General features: G+C 42.7%; 1 protein-coding gene across 2 annotated transcripts in view; it reads right to left on the bottom strand.

The window, feature by feature from the left end:
• nphp4 (nephronophthisis 4) overlaps nucleotides 1-18,368 on the bottom strand; it is a 208,250-nt gene that overhangs the window by 8,155 nt on the left and 181,727 nt on the right. For both annotated transcript variants that reach the window (XM_055931730.1, XM_055931731.1), the window contains exons 21-28: nucleotides 14,091-14,280; nucleotides 13,641-13,724; nucleotides 13,064-13,220; nucleotides 12,669-12,745; nucleotides 12,160-12,245; nucleotides 7,856-8,027; nucleotides 7,213-7,392; nucleotides 5,530-5,673 (exon numbers count right to left, since the gene is read on the bottom strand). In XM_055931730.1, coding sequence (XP_055787705.1) covers nucleotides 5,530-5,673; nucleotides 7,213-7,392; nucleotides 7,856-8,027; nucleotides 12,160-12,245; nucleotides 12,669-12,745; nucleotides 13,064-13,220; nucleotides 13,641-13,724; nucleotides 14,091-14,280 — 1,090 coding nt within the window. The remainder of the gene's footprint in view (nucleotides 1-5,529; nucleotides 5,674-7,212; nucleotides 7,393-7,855; nucleotides 8,028-12,159; nucleotides 12,246-12,668; nucleotides 12,746-13,063; nucleotides 13,221-13,640; nucleotides 13,725-14,090; nucleotides 14,281-18,368) is intronic.

The following is an 18,368-nucleotide window of genomic DNA, read 5'->3' as shown; positions in this document are numbered from 1 at the left end:
GGAAGGATTTTGTGCATTTTTCTCCATATTCCATCCAGTTTGCTTTATTTTTGTAATAGATTACATTAGATCATTCTTGAATAAAATCCTCAAGTTCTTTTTGTTTTTCCTCTAACTTATTTTACATCTCTGTAGTATTGTTTTTATTGCTATCTACCTGTACTATTAGTTCATGGATTTCCCTTGTTAGTCTTTTCTCTTTAGCCAGAAACAGCTTTTTTATTATTGATGAATATTGAATTGAATGACCTCTGAAGGTACATTTAAAGGTAATCCCAAACAATAAGGGGATTTGCTGAACCTATATTATACTGGAAAAATGTAGTTATAAATTATTTTGTCTTAGTTAAAAATAAGTTGTCCTTCAGTAAACTTTGATTAAATTTCCAATATCTCCGTCCACGTGGAAAAACTATAATAGTTATGTGAATGCAAATTAGATGATGATCCGATCGCATTCTGACTCCTATTAAAACTTTTTTAACCTTTGATGCAAGAGAGAAAGAGACAAGAAAGTGGTCAAGACGACTAGCTTGATTAAGTCTCCTCCACGTATATCTCACTAGGTTGGTTTTTTTTAGTCTCCAAATATACACTATTTCTAATGTGTCCATAATATTTGTGATTTCCTTAAGGGCACAGTGATGATAGTTTGTAGAGTTGAGGTACTTAACACTGTGTTATAGTCTCCTACCATAATGATTTGATAATTTGTTGCCTGTAAGTTCAATAAATTGGTATAAATGTTTTTGTAGAAGTATGGATCATCTTGATTTGGACCATGTAGATTAATGAGCCAAATCTCTTATTTCGTCCACTTTCATATTCAAAAGGATCCACCTTCCTTGCGAATCATTCCTGACTATTTGCACATTCAGATCGAAATTGTTGTTAATTAATATCATCACACCTTTTGAGTTACTTAGTCCATGACAGAAAATGATTTCACCACCCCATTCCTTTTTCCACGCAACTCCATCTAAGGATGTTGTGTGTCCTGTAAACTGTATATGTTATATTCCTTTTTTTTAGCCACGTAAAGACTGATATTTTTCTATAATCTGCTAAACCGTTACAATTATAACTGGCTATACTTATTTCACCTCTTACCGTTAACTAGATACTATTCTCAGTCTAAATTGACCATAATTAGTGTTTGTAAAGTTACTGCCATCAGAGGTATTATGAAGGTCAAAATTAGAGCTTTCAAATGTCTGATATTTAGAATTCAAGAAATAGGTTCTTGCAATATTTGTTTTATTCCCTTGCCTGTTTGCCTGTGAGTCAATGCCACAGATGTTAGAAAATTGAGACAAGATATTATGTGTGTATCTTGTTGATGTGTATGATATTGGATGTGATTTAGTGAGAGTGTGTACGATGTCTGTATAAGAGTAAAACTATTATGTGTGCTGTCCAAATAAATAATAACTCTGTCAATTTGCATGGTTGAGTGTCAATGTGTGTAACATGTAGTGCGTATAGCCATGATATTCATGATGATAATTGTAATCCATATCGTATCACCGTCATAGTTGCATCATAATTACCTTTAACATCATTGAAAAACACATCCCAGCATTTCCATAGCAATTGACGTTTCACATGATCATGAAAGAGACCTTGCATTACTCTAGAGACGGCTTCACTACAGTACAAATGTATTCCGTACAATATGTTATTATTCCCCAATGCACCTATTCTGATATCTTCCCTTTTCTTGTTGTAAACATGTATAAACTTGAAGACAAATACATTAAAAAGATAGACAAACAAGACACATAAAATTTAATTACTGAACCCGACCCTGGACATATCTCTTCTTTTATACTGTGTCTTCAGAAAGTATTCACACCCCTTAACTATTTCCAAATGTTGTTGTCTTACAGCCTGAATCTAAAATGTATTAAATTGAGACTTTGTGTTACTGGCCTACACACAATACCCAATAATGTCAAAGTAAAATTGTAAAGCTGAAATGTCTGGTCAAGTATTCAACCCCTTTGTTATGGCAAGCCTAAATAAGTTCAGGATTAAAAATGTGCTTAACAAGTCACATAATAAGTTGCATGGACTCAGTATGCAATAATAGTGTTTAACATTGTTTTTCCAATGACTACCTAATTTCTGTACCCCACACATACAGATAATTGTAAGACCCCTCAGTCGAGCAGTGAATGTTAAACATAGTCTCAGTTTCAACCACAGAAACCATGGAGGTTTTCCAATGCCTCACATAGAAGGGCACCTAAAAAAAAGCCAGACATTGAAGCTACTTCGAGCATGGTGAAGTTATTAATTACACGTTGGATGGTGTATCAAAACACCCAGTCACTAAAAGATACAGGCTTCCTTCCTAACTAGTTTCCAGAGAGGAAGTAAACCGATCAGGGATTTCACCATGAGGTCAATAGTTACTTTAAAACCGTTATCGTTTAATGGCTGTGATAGGAGAACACTGAGGATGGATCAACAACATTGTAGTTACTCCACAATACTAACCTAAATGACAGAGTGAAAAGAAAGAAGCCTGTACAGGATAAAACATATTCCAAAACATGCATCCTGTTTGCAATAAGGCACTAAAGTAAAACTGCAAGAAATGTGGGAAACAAATTATCTTTTTGTCCTGAATACAAAGCATTATGTTTGGGGCAAATCCAACACAACTCATCACAGAGTACAACTCTTTATATTTGCAAGCTTGGTGGTGGCTGCATCATGTTATGGGTATGCTTGTCATCGGCAAAGACTAGGACGTTTCTGTATTTCATTTTCAACATATTCGCAAAAATTTCAAAAAGCATGTTTTCACTTTGTCATTATGGGTTATGGTGTGTAGATGGGTGAAGTTATTATTTTTGAATCCCTTTTGAATTCAGGCTGTATCACAACAAAATGTCCAATAAGTTAAGGGGTATGAATACTTTCTGAATGCACTGCCACCCTAATATTCTTAATGACATTTAAAAGAAGCATGTGTGATGCGTTTTTCAAACATTGCTTTTTAGGTGTATTTCACCAGAGTACTATAGTATATTGTTTATAATCCTCTGGCTATATATACGCCACTTGACTGTGATTACAACACATAACGTCTATTAGGGATGTGTGGCGATACGACAACAATAGATTTGTGTAAAACCTCAAATCAACAAAACAGTTTGCCACTATAATTGGCTCATTAGAGGAAAGTCAACCAGAATTAGAGTAATTTTGTAAAAAAGGGAAATTGTTTTCTACAACACCTGGTGTTCCCACCATAAATTGTAAGATTGTGAAACTACATGCTCTTTGTATTGTTGTTTTCTTTCTCCAAATTAACTACAGCCAGTGTGTTGTGTTATGCTTTGATTATTAGCGGATTTCATACGGTTATCGTTTGTTTGCGGCTCGCCACTCTGTTCATAAGGTCTTATTTGAACATTTTAATAAAAACTAATTTCCAATGGCTGCATTCCACATAATGGCCAGCTAAAATATATGGTTCAATGTGTGAGATTTATCCGGTAATTTCTGGAAAACTATAATATCAAGCCTTGCTCTGCTTTTTTTGCTTCCCAAATGTTTTTATTTTGGCAGGGTAGTTATTTTGTGGCGTAGGGAAAATTACTCTATTCAAAGTTTTTAAGATATAAACCCCATAAATTGTTTAGAGAGCATTGAGCCTGAAACTATGTTGACTAAATGGAAAACACAGTTGGTTATTTTTCTTGCCTCTCTCTCTCCCGCTGTCTCTCTCTATTTGGTTAAGCATCATCTAAATGCAAGTGGTAGAAACATAAACAGATTTTTTTTTTATCCCATTTTCTCCCCAATTTTCGTGGTATCCAATCGCTAGTAATTACTATCTTGTCTCATCGCTACAACTCCCGTACGGGCTCGGGAGAGACGAAGGTCGAAAGCCATGCGTCCTCCGAAGCACAACCCAACCAAGCCGCACTGCTTCTTAACACAGCGCGCCTCCAACCCGGAAGCCAGCCGCACCAATGTGTCGGAGGAAACACCGTGTATCTGGCCCCCCTGGTTAGCGCGCACTGCGCCCGGCCTGCCACAGGATTCGCTGGAGCGCGATGAGACAAGGATATCCCTACCGGCCAAACCCTCCCTAACCCGGACGACGCTATGCCAATTGTGCGTCGCCCCACGGACCTCCCGGTCGCGGCCGGCTGCGACAGAGCCTGGGCGCGAACCCAGAGACTCTGGGTTTAAGGCCTCCCACCCGGGAGTTAATGAGTTAATTTTCCATTTACACTGCTGCTTGCTCTATGAGACCGTCTTGCAAATGACAGCGAACGAAAGCCAATGATGTTGAGACGACTTGTTTATATCGAGATGTTTATGACCTGTTTATGAAGTCAATGAATCTCCTATGAGACACTGAGGCTAATGACGGAACATGGGAAAAAAATCAACAGCTATAATGGACGTGTTCTATTATTCATATTACGTAAACGTTATCGCAGGTGCAGCGAAATGCTTGTGTTTCTCGCTCCAACAGTACAGTAATACCTAGCAATAACAAAATAAAAATAACAATACACATAATCCAGAAAAATAAAGAAATGAAGAAATATCAGGATGAGTAACGTCAGAGACCAGAATATAAATATATCAAATATATAGATATATACTGAACAAAAATATAAATGCAACATGTAAAGGTCCCATGTTTGATGAGAAGAAATAAAACATCCCAGAAATGTTTAATACGCAGACAAAACGTATTTCTCTACAATTTTGTGCATGAATTTCTTTACATCCCAGTTAGTGAGCATTTCTCGTTTGCCAAGATAATCCATCCACCTGACAGGTATTGAATATCAAAAAGCTGATTGAACAGCATGATCATTACACAGGTGCACCTTGTGCTGGGGACAATAAAAGGCCACTAAAATGTGCAGTTGTCATACAACACAATGCCACAGATGTCTCATGCTGACTGCAGGAATGTCCACCAGCGCTGCTGCCAGAGAATTGAATGTTAATTTCTCTACCATTAGCTGCCCCAATGCCATTTTAGAGAAAAATGGGGATGGCGTCATCCGTGGATCTGTTGGGGTGAATTGTAGCACTTCATAATGACAGAAGTGAGTGCTAAGAGGCGATAATCATTTAGTTCAGTTACCTTCGCTTTCTTGGGTACAGGAACAATAGTGGACAGCTTGAAGAAAGTGGGGACAACAGATTGGGATATGGAGAGATGAAATATGTCCGTAAACACAAACTAACGACTTGTTAGTGTCACTGGTCTGTCCCAGAGCCAATAACTACAGAGGCAGAAGTCTTTCCAGTGTCAGTAATGAATACGGTCCAGGTACAATACTACACCCAATTACCTCCAGGCATGTTTGAAAATAGAAAAGGATGGTCTCCCCCCCTCCCTTCTCCCTCCCTCTTCCTCACATTCTCTCTCGCTCTCTTTTCCTCTCTCTCCCTGTTGCTCTCCCTCCCTCCGTTCCTCATTAAATGTCAGTTTGAACAGAGACATGACAAGAGGGCAGTGTTGTGCTTTGTAGTGGTGCTCACCTCAAAACGGTCCTCTTTAAACTGGAGCAGGTCAGGGTGGTCTGACCGTAGCAGGAGGACACGGCTGGTGGGGTAGGGGTTGGTGTAAGTGATCTTCCGGGTGCTCCCCCGACCCCCTCCCACAGGTGCACACATTTCAAAAGCCTGCCAGAAGAGAGATATACAACACATGTCTAGGATCAGTTAAGCCTCCTCAGAATTGTATCCTTAACCATTAGGGGGGAATAAAAAACAGACATTAGATCACGTCTGTGGGAGAAACTAAATGATAGAAACACACAACACTCCTAGTAGAAACAGGCCCTGAGAAACAGGTCTAGGATCAGTTTAGTTTTGATCAGATCCTAAACTCAACCATTAGGGGAAAAAAAGAAAGAAAAAAAGAAAGACTTTAGATCTGTCTGTAAAGAAAAAAAATAAATGAAACGAGACAAATCCAAATGGTGCAATAGAATTAATATCAGTGTAGAATGCAACAGAAAGACACATGACATTCGAAGCAAATAGCTGGTATGGATGAAACAGAGTCTTATTCATTAGGCACCAAACTGAACAAAATGGACTGAAACAGGGATGGACTACTACCTGAACATTACCAATAAGATACGCTTGTTTTCCTCTTCCGTTGCTAAACATTTTTCTACGAGTGCACTAATGAATATGAAACCTTATCTGTTCATCTTTCGCCCCTGAGAGAGAAAGGCAACGGGGCACACTATCAGATTGTGAATCTAAAATCACTTAGGTGATTATATCAATGTTTAGAAGAAGGTGCCCAGATTGACAATACAGAGAGATAAAACACTGTTAGAACCATTGAGGATTAAAGTCACATAACATTATGTGCATATAAATTCGTACAATCTCACAGACGCCCCAAAAACATATGATACTGTTATTGTGAGCTCCACAAAGATCTCACAAAAACAGTCTCTTCATTCATAATTTAGCAGAGGATCATAACAGTGGAGAGAAACCAAATAATGTTATTTTGGGTGTGTTTCTTGTCATCGTGACATCATAAGGGGAATAAAGTTCCACTGCATTGCACACGTCTGTGTGAGACTGCACTGCGCCATTCAATCGTTCAGACAGTTTCACTACCCATCTAGGAGATACTGTATGCTAAGGTTATTACAGCCAAACTATAGGAGACACCTTTAAAGAGCATGGCACTAATTCCAAATGGCACCGTATTCCCTATATAGTGCACTACTTTCGGCCAGGGGTGCACTACTTTTGGCCAGGACCCATAGTGCTCTGGTTAAAAGTAGTGCACTATGTAGTAGAATATAGGGTTGCCATTTGGGACGCAGACCATGTCTTTAGCCAGCCATCTCCGTTGCCAGGAATCCCTCTCGCTCCCTCTTCCTCTATCTCGCTCTCCTTTAACAGCAGGTGTCCTCTATTGAGCATTTTTTGGGGACACATTATCCTGCTTTGAGCCGCAGTGCAAGCGTCTGAGTGAGTGAGTGTGTGTAATAGGTCCATATGTCTGTGTGTGCGAGTGTGAATAAGTGTCTATGTGAGAGACAGAAGGAAAGAGAAAGAGCCAAAGACAAAGAGAGCAAGAGAGAGAAAGAAAAAGACAGAGAGATGGATAGATACTGAGAGAGAGTGAGAGACAGGCAGAGAGAGAGAGAGAGAGGCAGAGAAAGACAGAGCTTCAGTGGGTGGTTTCACCTTGGAGAGGATGGGCAGGCGACAGGTGAGGCTGAGGAGCCAGCAGGCCACCAGCGTGTGTTGCTCCACGTCCACCACGGTGAGGTAGCAGAAGCGGCTGCCCGCCCGCAACGGACACACACACAACTGCAGGTCCTGTACCACACCCGGGAGGAGGACAAACACCTCCGCTGGGTCCACCTGGGAGAGGGGAGGAGGGAGGGAGAGGGAAGGAGGGAAAAGGGGGGAAGAGAGATGAGATGGGGAGAGAGAGGAACATTGCTCCCATTTCAACCCGCTCAAAACACAGAACCTGCTCGATAGGTTCAACAGCCTTTGTAGGACTCTCTCTCTCATGTAACAATACATACTACAGTCAGATTACCTGCTAAGAGCAACAAAATAATCCATTGAAATAGTCTTTGAAATATAGATTAGAGCCAGCCTCTAAATTAGTTATTCATTAAATATTTATCTGTGGTGAAAACATATAAAACATGCATTTTGTTCTCTACAGTGAGCATGACTGTATTCCATTCTGACAACAACCCATAGGGCTCTAGTCAAAAGTAGGGCACTATGTAGTGAATAGGGTGCAATTTTGGACGCACTGTCTAACTTTATCAACCAGGGTGGCAGAGAGACACCGGACAGCCAGTTGTACCTTGAGCTCCTGTGGGTGCGAGGTGTAACACTGGACCTTCCGGGTGGCTTGGGTGCCCCGTATCACCAGTGATTGACAGGTCCGCTGGCCAGTCACACAGCTGATATCCACCCGTTGCAGGAAGTGCACATATACTTGCCAGACTTGGGCGGGCACCGCCAGCCACTTATCACTATGGAGACATCAGACGAGAAAACAATTAGGTCTCAGAGCGAATCAACTCATAATGAGAGGAGGGGCGGAACTAATGATGAGGTGATTTATCTCTGTGGCGATAAGAGACATCAACATTTTAGTCATTTTTGAGCACCTCGTCTGATAGCGGGGGCTACATCCCAAATGGCACCCTATTCCCTATAAAGTGCACAACTTTTAACCAGAGCTCTATGGGCCTTGGTCGAAAGTAGTGCACTATATAAGGAACGGGGTGTGATTTGTGAAGCAGCCCCGGGCTAGGAGATACCATAGGAATCATTTTCATTGCGTCGAGTTCCAGTTGACTCTGATAATGGTGATTCCAGAATGAGCTGTGGCTATGGAGGTCAAAGGATGCCTCTTAAGCCTAATCATCTCTCCCCTGAGAGTACAGGCCGGGGAGAAGAGAGAAGTCGGCCTGTTCGGAGATTGATGAGGAAAATGGATTCTGCCATGTGAAGCAATCAGCCTGGTGAATCCGACATACTGATTAAATCAATGAGATTAAGGCCCCGCATGAGCAATCTAATCAGAGGATCATCGCCGGAACCAACGGCCATCAGTTTCATCCACACTGGGAAGGGTAGGATGGTGTGTGTGTGTGTGTGTGTGTGTCAGTAGCGACCCGTTTATTAGGGCATTAGGGGATTGGTCCAAAAATGTATAAAAAAATTGTCCAAATATATTATTTGTACAATTTATATGGATCCAATTCTTTTTTGTACAATTTATATGGATTTTGCTTAAAATGCTCATAAAAGTGTGGTAAATGTGTGTACATTTTACTGTTTCAAAAATATATTGTTCAAAATAAGCTGTTCAGTTACTTACTACTCTGCCAGCAGCAGCCTGGTGTCCAGTGCTCGGATTGCATTGCCAGCTTTTACATTGCTTGTTATGTGGGTGGGGGGGGTTCAAGTCAATGTACAACGTAAACGGACAACAGTCGAAGGATACAGGAATGCAATAGCTAGAACTTTCTCACAGACCTGGTAGGACAAAAAAAGCACGGCTCTATGGCTGTCAGCAAAACTTTGTTTCCCCTGCTGTTCATCAGATGCTTACTAGTGGCGACATGTTGTGTGGACTAAAACAAGATAAAACCGGGTGTTTCACAAAGCATGATCAACTTAATTAGCCAGCTAGAGTAATTAGCTAATGGTAGTTTGCTATCTCGCATGCCAATTTCATGTGCATCTGAACTAATAACTTAACATTTGAATTATTGAAGATGCACTATGCAGAAATCACTCTGCCATTTCCTGGTTGAAAAATTCTAAATGGTTTGCCTCATTCCAATTTATTTGACAAAACAAGGAAGTATAGTGTAAAGAATCATTGTACCATCTAAACCGCTGTTAAATATATTTTCCATAACCAAAAATATTTTATTTTCAGCTGTTTGAAGCTGGTGTTAAAAAATGACATTAAAAGATGCAAAAATGAAACTTAATGAGAAGCATAGAAATAGTGCACATAGAACATATATACAGCTCCTTAGACTTGCTTTCAATGAAAATGACAGATACAGTACCAGTCAAAACTTAGGACATACCTACCCAGTCCAGGGTTTTTCTTTATTTTTACTATTTTCTACATTGAATAATAATAGTGAAGACATGAAAACTATGAAATAACACATGGGATCATGTAGTAACCAAAAAAGTGATTATTTAAACTAGCCACCCGTTGCCTTGATGACAGCTTTGCACACTCTTGGCATTCTCTTAACCAGCTCATGAGGTAGTCACCTGGAATGCATTTCAATTAACAGGTGTGCCTTGTTAAAAGTTAATTTGTGGAATTTCTTTCCTTCTTAATGCGTTTGAGCCAATCAGTTGTGTTATGACAAGGTATGGGTGGTATACAGAAGATAACCCTATTTGGTAAAAGACCAAGTCCATATTATAACAAGAACAGCTCAAATAAGCAAAGAGAAAAGACAGTCCATCATTACTTTAAGACATGAAGGTCAGTCAATACGGAAAATTTCAAGGACTTTGAAAGTTTCTTCAAGTGCAATCGCAAAAACCATTAAGTGCTATGATGAAACTGGCTCTCATGAGGATAAGTTCATTAGAGTTAACTGCAACTCAGATCGAAGCCCAAATAAATGCTTCACAGAGTTCAAGTAACAGACACATCTCAACAACAACTGTTCAGAGGAGACTGCCTGAATCAGGCCTTCAAGGTCGAATTTCTGCAAAGAAACTACTACTAAAGGACAACAATAATAAGAAGAGACTTGCTTGGGCCAAGAAACATGAACAATGGACATTAGACTGGTGGAAATCTGTCCTTTGGTCTGATGAGTCCAAATTTGAGTTTTTGATTCCAGCCGCTATGTCTTTGTGAGACACAAAGGTGGTGAACAAATGACCTCCGCACGTGTGGTTCCCATCGTGAAGATTGGAGAAGGAGGTGTGATGGTGTGGGGTGATTTGCTAATGACACTGTCTGTGATTTATTTAGAATTCAAGGCACACTTAACCAGCATGGCTACCACAGCATTCTGCAGCGATATGTCATCCCATCTGGTTTGCGCTTAGAGGTATTATCATTTATTTTTCAAACGGACAATGACCCCTCACACCTCCAGGCTGTGTAAGAGCTATTTGAACAAGAAGGACAGTGATGGAGTGCAGCATCAGATGACCTGGCCTCCACAATCACCTGACCTCAACCCAATTGAGATGGTTTGGGATGAGTTGGATCGCAGAGTGAAGGAAAAGCCGCCAACAAGTGCTCAGCATATGTGGGAACTCCTTCAAGACTGTTGGAAAAGCATTCCAGGTGAAGGTGGTTGAGAGAATGCCAAGAGTGTGCAAAGCTGTCATCAAGGCAAAGGGTGGCTATTTTGAAGAATCACTTTTTTGGTTACTACAGGATTCCATATGTGTTATTTCATAGTGTTTACGTCTTCACTATTATTCTACAATGTAGAAAATAGTAAAAATGAAGAAAAACCCTTGAATGAGTAGGTTTGTCCAAACCTACTTCGTCAGATTGAACCCGATGGTCAATCTGACAAAGCTCCAGAGTTCCTCTGTGGAAGAGAACATTCCAGAAGGATAAACATCTCTGCAGCAATCCACCAATCAGGCCTTTATGGCAGAGTGGCCTGACAGAAGCCACTCCTCATTAAAAGGCACATGACAGCTGCTTAGAGTTTGCCAAAAGGCACCTAAATACTCTCAGACCATGACAAACAAGATTCTCTGGTCTGAATGCCAAGCGTCACGTCTGGAGGAAACCTGGCACCATCCCTACGGTGAAGCATGGTGGTGGCAACATCATCCTGTGGGGATGTTATTCAACAGGCAGGGACTGGGAGACTAGTCAGGATCAAAGGAAATAAATGTTGCCCATGCTACGTCAATCGGCCGCGCGGTGTATTCTGGGCAATTCTGGGACAAAGAGCGCTCTCCTTCAAGGAGTGAATGAGAATCTATTGGGCGCTAGCTCAAAAACCCAACATTACCAAGAAGAACAACATGACAAATCTGTTATGAGATGTGAGATCTGTTCTGAAGTAGACAAATCCACTCATTTGAAGAGGAATAATGGTCTGGGACTGTTTTTCATGGTTCGGGCTAGGCCCCTTTGTTCCATTGAAGGGCCATCTTCAGCATACAATGACATTCTAGACAATTCTGTGCTTCTAAGTTTGTGGAAACAGTTTGGGGAAGGCCCTTTCCTGTTTCAGCATGACAATGCACCTGTGCACAAAGCGAGGTCCATACAGAAAAGGTTTGTTGAGACCGGTGTGGAAGAACTTGACTGACCTGCACAGAGCCCTGACTTCAACCGCATCGAACACCTTTGGGATGAATTGGAACGCCGACTGCAAGCCAGGCCTAATCGCTCAACATCAGTGCTCGACTTCACTAATGCTCTTGTGGCTGAATGGAAATAAGTCCCTGCAGCAATGTTCCAACATCAAGTGGAAAGCCTTCCCAGAAGAACTGAGGCTGTTATAGCAGCAAAGGGGGGACCAACTCCCTACTAATGCCCAACATTTTTGTAATGAGATGTTCAACGAGCAGGTGTCCACATGTAGTGTATCTATGTGTGCATGTGTCGTGTGTGTGCTTATGAAGGATACATACGTGAACACTGTGACGAAGAACTTTCGGATTTGCGGGCTCGGACTGCCCGGCACTTTTAAATACACATCTTGAGGCTCCCCTTGTGCCTGTCAAAGAGAAATCACATTGAGGTTTATTGAAGCATTCAGTGGAAATCCACTCTTTCGTGGAATGTTTTCAGTGGCCGATACCCATGTTATGCAATTACAAATGTCTTTCAAAACACAGCAGTTAGCCTCTTTTTGAATTCTGAAACCTTGCACATTTTAGTTTTTCTTAGCAAATCAGTTCCATAATTTAGTATCCATTCCTCGGGGAACACCTTTTCGTTTCATCCCAGCACTAACAATTTAGATGAAACTAATCAAGGGCTCGGTGAACAGATGATTAGTGCTGGGATAGATAGAAATGTGAACCCCCTGAGGTTACCCCGGGAAATGGAGTGAGAGCTGCCGGCGTAATTAACTCACACACCCCAGTTTCAGTGCTGGCCCGATTATCAGAGCAAATTATTCCATTCATTCTCTTACCAACATCTTTGTTTCACAGATGACGTTGGGGTCACTGCAGCGCACTGAGATCTGAAACCCAGCATCTGTGTCTCCAACTGGTGGCCCCGGCCGGGCCAACACGCCAGACAGAGAGAGAGAGAGAACATTGGAGAGGGAGAGAGATAGAGGGGGATAAAAGAGAGGGAGAGAGAACAAGCTGAGCATTTAGTGGACAACTGGTGACGAGTGTGTGTGTGCGTTTGTGTGTGTTTGTGTGTATGTCTGTGACTGCATCTCTTTCTGTGTGTGTGTGTGTGTGTGTGTATGTACAGTATGTATGTGTGAGTGTCTGCAATTGCATTCTGTGTGTGTTAGCGTGTCTGTCTATTTGTGTGTGTGTGTGTAGCTAGGCTAATGGGGCTAATAGTGGGCACCTGGCGTTCTCTCCCAGGGGGGCAGGCGCAGGGCCTTCTTCAGAAAGGACAACTCTGGCTGGTAGAAGCGGAATGTCTGGTCAATGACGTGCGGCGTGGGCTCCACGCTCACCTGGCAGATGGCCAGCGGCTTACCATCCTCTGCCCTGAATGTCACCTGCGAGTAGAGTTGGGGAGAGGGAAGGGTGGACGACAAAGGAAAGTGGAGATTTCATATTGAAAAATAATAATGCTTACTGCTGCCTGTAGCGAAAGTAAACAACAGATTATCGTGGATGCTGTCACTACTGGCCCACATAGACAACTCAAGGTAAGAGCAATTTAAGGTAGAGGAGAATGCTTTATGTATAGCAGTCTTGATACTTACAATAAACTTAAGACATATACTATTTGAACCCAAGTCTGGTATTAATACACATTGATATAGCATGCAAAGACAGGACCTCTCATTTGCGTTATCACGCATGCATGTACACACACACTGGACATCCTTTAAAACAGAAACCGCATTCATTCCAATGCAAAAAAACAACCCCTGGACATGATTTTATCCAGAGGTTGGGTTGTCCATGTATACCTTGATTGACTTGGCCAGCACAGTATTGGACAGATGTTTCTTGGCCACCTGAGTACTTCTGCCACTGGGTATGAGACACGGCCCCTGCAAGACGTAGATAAACAAACACATAAATAATACATGTATACATATTTTAAATCGACCAAGACAACTGGGAATGTACAGCAGGTTATAAAACTGTAAAGCACCAGTGTACAATCTGTAGGGACAGAGAAAGCCGATAAGATGTGCGGATAAGAGAAACTCTAACTTGGTATTGTTAACCTACACTCTCAATGACGTTAACCAAATCACATGGCATTAATCCTATTATATTTACCCTATATTTGCATTTTCTCACCCTAGTAATAGAAGTCAGGCTCTGGCTAATATCCCTGGGCGAACTGATGAACTAAAGCCTGTGTTCTAATGTCTGACTGGCAGGGTTGTCATGGCGATGCATTAGGTTACCTGGGGAACCACAGAGTTGTCTGAGACGAAGGTCTGGTATTTGAGGGGGACGTGCACACTCTCCTTGGGCCGCAGGTACACCTGGGGGGCAAGCGTGCCCTCTTTGAGGTGGAACATGTCCTCCTCCAGGGGGGTTAAGGTTTTGGTCAGTGTCTTGAAATACCTCCACTCGTCACAGTCTGTTATGACACTGAACAGACAAAGGGGAGTGAGAGAGAGGACTGTTAAAAGAGAAAGGGATGGGGGGGGAGGAGAGAAGAATATAGGAAGAGAGAAAGATGGAAAGGTAAGATAAAGGAGAGAGAGATGAGAAGATGAAAAAAGAGAGAAAGGAGCATCCTCGCTGGTCAGCAGTCGGTCACACTTCCAAAGGCCAACCGTTTACCGGTGCACTGCTCTTCTTTCAATTACATACGGCCTGTTTGGTAAACGGTAGGCAAGTCATTATAAATCTTCAAACCTCTCCACGTAATGGATTCCCGGGGAGAGATCTTGGGGAACAACAAAGTAACACAGACTGGCGGTATAGGGAAGTTATTTCTTTGAGTACACAAATTTAATGCGCAAATACATAAAGGAAAAGGGAGCTGCTTTTAACTTCAAAGGCTCAACCTCCAGGCATGGAGAAGGGACATTTCTCAATAGACGATGAAAAATGTATGAATTTTCTCCAAAACCCCACCTTCTAAATAAAGGCTGGAGCTAGTCGACCATTTCAATGAGCTCTTACTACTACAATTTCCCATTCTCCAGTCTGGTAGCTAATTAGAGAACAAAACTTTACACGCACACACACCTTTTCGACAAGTATAAAAAAAATGTATGTGTGCGTGCGTGCATGCTCAGTAGGGAATGAAAGGGCACCAGGAGCGGAGAAAGAGAGAACAAGACACACACAGAGAGAGAAAGAGGAGAGAGAGAGCGAGAGACACACACAGAGAGAGAAAAGAAGAGAGAGGGAGAGCGAGAGACACACAAAGAGAGAGAAAAGAAGAGAGAGGGAGAGAGAGAGACACACAAAGAGAAAGAGAGAGAGAAAGAGAAGAGAGAAAGATGACACAGATGCCTGATTAATAATACAGGGCCCACCCTGTGCTGGCTAAGATATATATTTTCCGTTCCAACTATTGTAGATGTGTAACCAGGCCAGCACAGTACATCTCAGTTTGGCTCAGTCGTGTGAAAAGGGTAATAGTATAATAGTAAGCATCTATGATTTGATAGAAAAGACCTCAATGTCTCACTGTTTACTCTCTAATGCCTCTTCGAGAGACGGCAGCCGGTTCTGTGTTAAACGTGTCGGCAGCGGCGGTGTGTCATATCTGGTGGTTAACGTTGGCACGCAGCCCTTTAAGCGGCCAGGGATAGGAAAGCTTGCAGATCCGTAGCACAGCTCTGGTGTTTCCTGATCCCCAATTAGACCCAGAGAGCCTGCTGGCCGGTGCTAATGCTATAATGATTCATTCCCCCATCACACCGCTACTCTCCTCCAGTCCTCCCTCTTCTGTTTATCAACATGAAGGATGCTTATCCATCTAACACCATGCAGATCTGAGAAGAATCCATAATGGGAGACTATGGTGGGGGAGTGTGGGGTGTGTGTAGTGGGGTATGTGTGGGTGGTGGTTAGTGTGTCTGTGTGTGAAATAATGGGTTATGGGGAGGAGGGAGAGAGAGACTGTATTTCTCCAGCATTATCTATGTATCTGGTTCAAGGGCAATTGATAGCCAGTGTAAGACTTCACCTGTTCTCTCCTGGTTAAATGTGCTGTGGAATATAAACGAAGTCAGATTCTGAATATAAACGAATATAAACTGAATATAAACAAAGTCTGATGGTATTTTGCAGCCTGCTTAAATACAATTGTTTACAATATTATTTTTCTCTCTCAACCCCCCCAATATAACACACAAACTCTAACAAACACCACACCCTGTGATCGAAAAAGCCTTGGCCTCATGCATGTCAACATCAGAAGCCTCCTCCCTAAGTTTGCCTTACTCACCGCTTTAGCACACTCTGCCAACCCTGATGTCCTTGCCGTGTCTGAATCCTGGCTTAGGAAGGCCACCAAAAATTCTGAGATTTCCATACCCAACTATAACAACCCAACTACACACCAACTACACTATAACCCAACTACACTTTCCGTCAAGATAGAACTGCCAAAGGGGGAGGAGTTGCAATCTACTGCAGAGATAGCCTGCAAAGTTCTGTCATACTTTCCAGGTCTATGCCCAAACAGTTCGAACTTCTAATTTTAAAAATTAATCTCTCCAGAAAAAAGTCTCTCACTGTTGCCGCCTGCTACCAACCCCCCTCAGCTCCCAGCTGTGCCCTGGACACCATCTGTGAATTGATCGCTCCCCATCTAGCTTCAGAGTTTGTTCTGTTAGGTGACCTAAACTGGGATATGCTTAACACCCCGGCAGTCCTACAATCTAAGCTAGATGCCCTCAATCTCACACAAATCATCAAGGAACCCACCAGGTACAACCCTAAATCCGTAAACATGGGCACCCTAATAGACATTATCCTGACCAACTTGCCCTCCAAATACACCTCTGCTGTCTTCAATCAAGATCTCAGCGATCACTGCCTCATTGCTTGTATCCGCTACGGGTCCGCGGTCAAACGACCACCCCTCATCACTGTCAAACGCTCCCTAAAACACTTCTGCGAGCAGGCCTTTCTAATCGACCTGGCCCGGGTACCCTGGAAGGATATTGACCTCATCCCGTCAGTTGAGGATGCCTGGTCATTCTTTAAAAGTTACTTCCTCACCATATTAGACAAGCATGCTCCGTTCAAAAAATGCAGAACTAAGAACAGATATAGCCCTTGGTTCACTCCAGACCTGACTGCCCTCGACCAGCACAAAAACATCCTGTGGCGAACTGTATCCATCCTGCCCTGCCTATCTAAGGTCTTCGAAAGACAAGTCAACAAACAGATCACTGACCATCTCGAATCCCACCGTACCTTCTCCGCTGTGCAATCCAGTTTCCGAGCCGGTCACGGGTGCACCTCAGCCACGCTCAAGGTACTAAACGATATCATAACCGCCATCGATAAAAGACAGTACTGTGCAGCCGTCTTCATCGACCTGGCCAAGGCTTTCGACTCTGTCAATCACCATATTCTTATTGGCAGACTCAGTAGCCTCGGTTTTTCTAATGACTGCCTTGCCTGGTTCACCAACTACTTTGCAGACAGAGTTCAGTGTGTCAAATCGGAGGGCATGTTGTCCGGTCCTCTGGCAGTCTCTATGGGGGTACCACAGGGTTCAATTCTCGGGCCGACTCTTTTCTCTGTATATATCAATGATGTTGCTCTTGCTGCGGGCGATTCCCTGATCCACCTCTACGCAGACAACACCATTCTGTATACTTCTGGCCCTTCCTTGGACACTGTGCTATCTAACCTCCAAACGAGCTTCAATGCCATTCAACACTCCTTCCGTGGCCTCCAACTGCTCTTAAACGCTAGTAAAACCAAATACATGCTTTTCAACCGTTCGCTGCCTGCACCCGCACGCCCGACTAGCATCACCACCCTGGACGGTTCCGACCTAGAATATGTGGACATCTACAAGTACCTAGGTGTCTGGCTAGACTGCAAACTCTCCTTCCAGACTCATATCAAACATCTCCAATCCAAAATCAAATCTAGAGTCGGCTTTCTATTTCGCAACAAAGCCTCCTTCACTCACGCCGCCAAAATTACCCTAGTAAAACTGACTATCCTACCGATCCTCGATTTCGGCGATGTCATCTACAAAATAGCTTCCAATACTCTACTCAGCAAACTGGATGCAGTTTATTACAGTGCCATCCGTTTTGTTACTAAAGCACCTTATACTACCCACCACTGCGACCTGTATGCCCTAGTCGGCTGGCCCTCGCTACATGTTCGTCGTCAGACCCACTGGCTCCAGGTCATCTACAAGGCTATGCTAGGTAAAGTGCCGCCTTATCTCAGTTCACTGCTCACGATGGCTACACCCACCCGTAGCACGCGCTCCAGCAGGTGTATCTCACTGATCATCCCTAAAGCCAAAACCTAATTTGGACGCCTTTCCTTCCAGTTCTCTGCTGCCTGCGACTGGAACGAATTGCAAAAATCTCGGAAGTTGGAGACTTTTATCTCCCTCAACAACTTTAAACATCTGCTATCCGAGCAGCTAACCGATCGCTGCAGCTGTACATAGTCCATCGGTATATAGCCCACCCAATTTACCTACCTCACCCCCCATACTGCTTTTGTTTATTTACTTT

The sequence above is a fragment of the Salvelinus fontinalis genome, chromosome 8, assembly GCF_029448725.1.
Source record: "Salvelinus fontinalis isolate EN_2023a chromosome 8, ASM2944872v1, whole genome shotgun sequence".
In the NCBI taxonomy this organism is placed as follows: domain Eukaryota; kingdom Metazoa; phylum Chordata; class Actinopteri; order Salmoniformes; family Salmonidae; genus Salvelinus; species Salvelinus fontinalis.
This window is presented reverse-complemented; position numbering and strand designations above follow the sequence as displayed.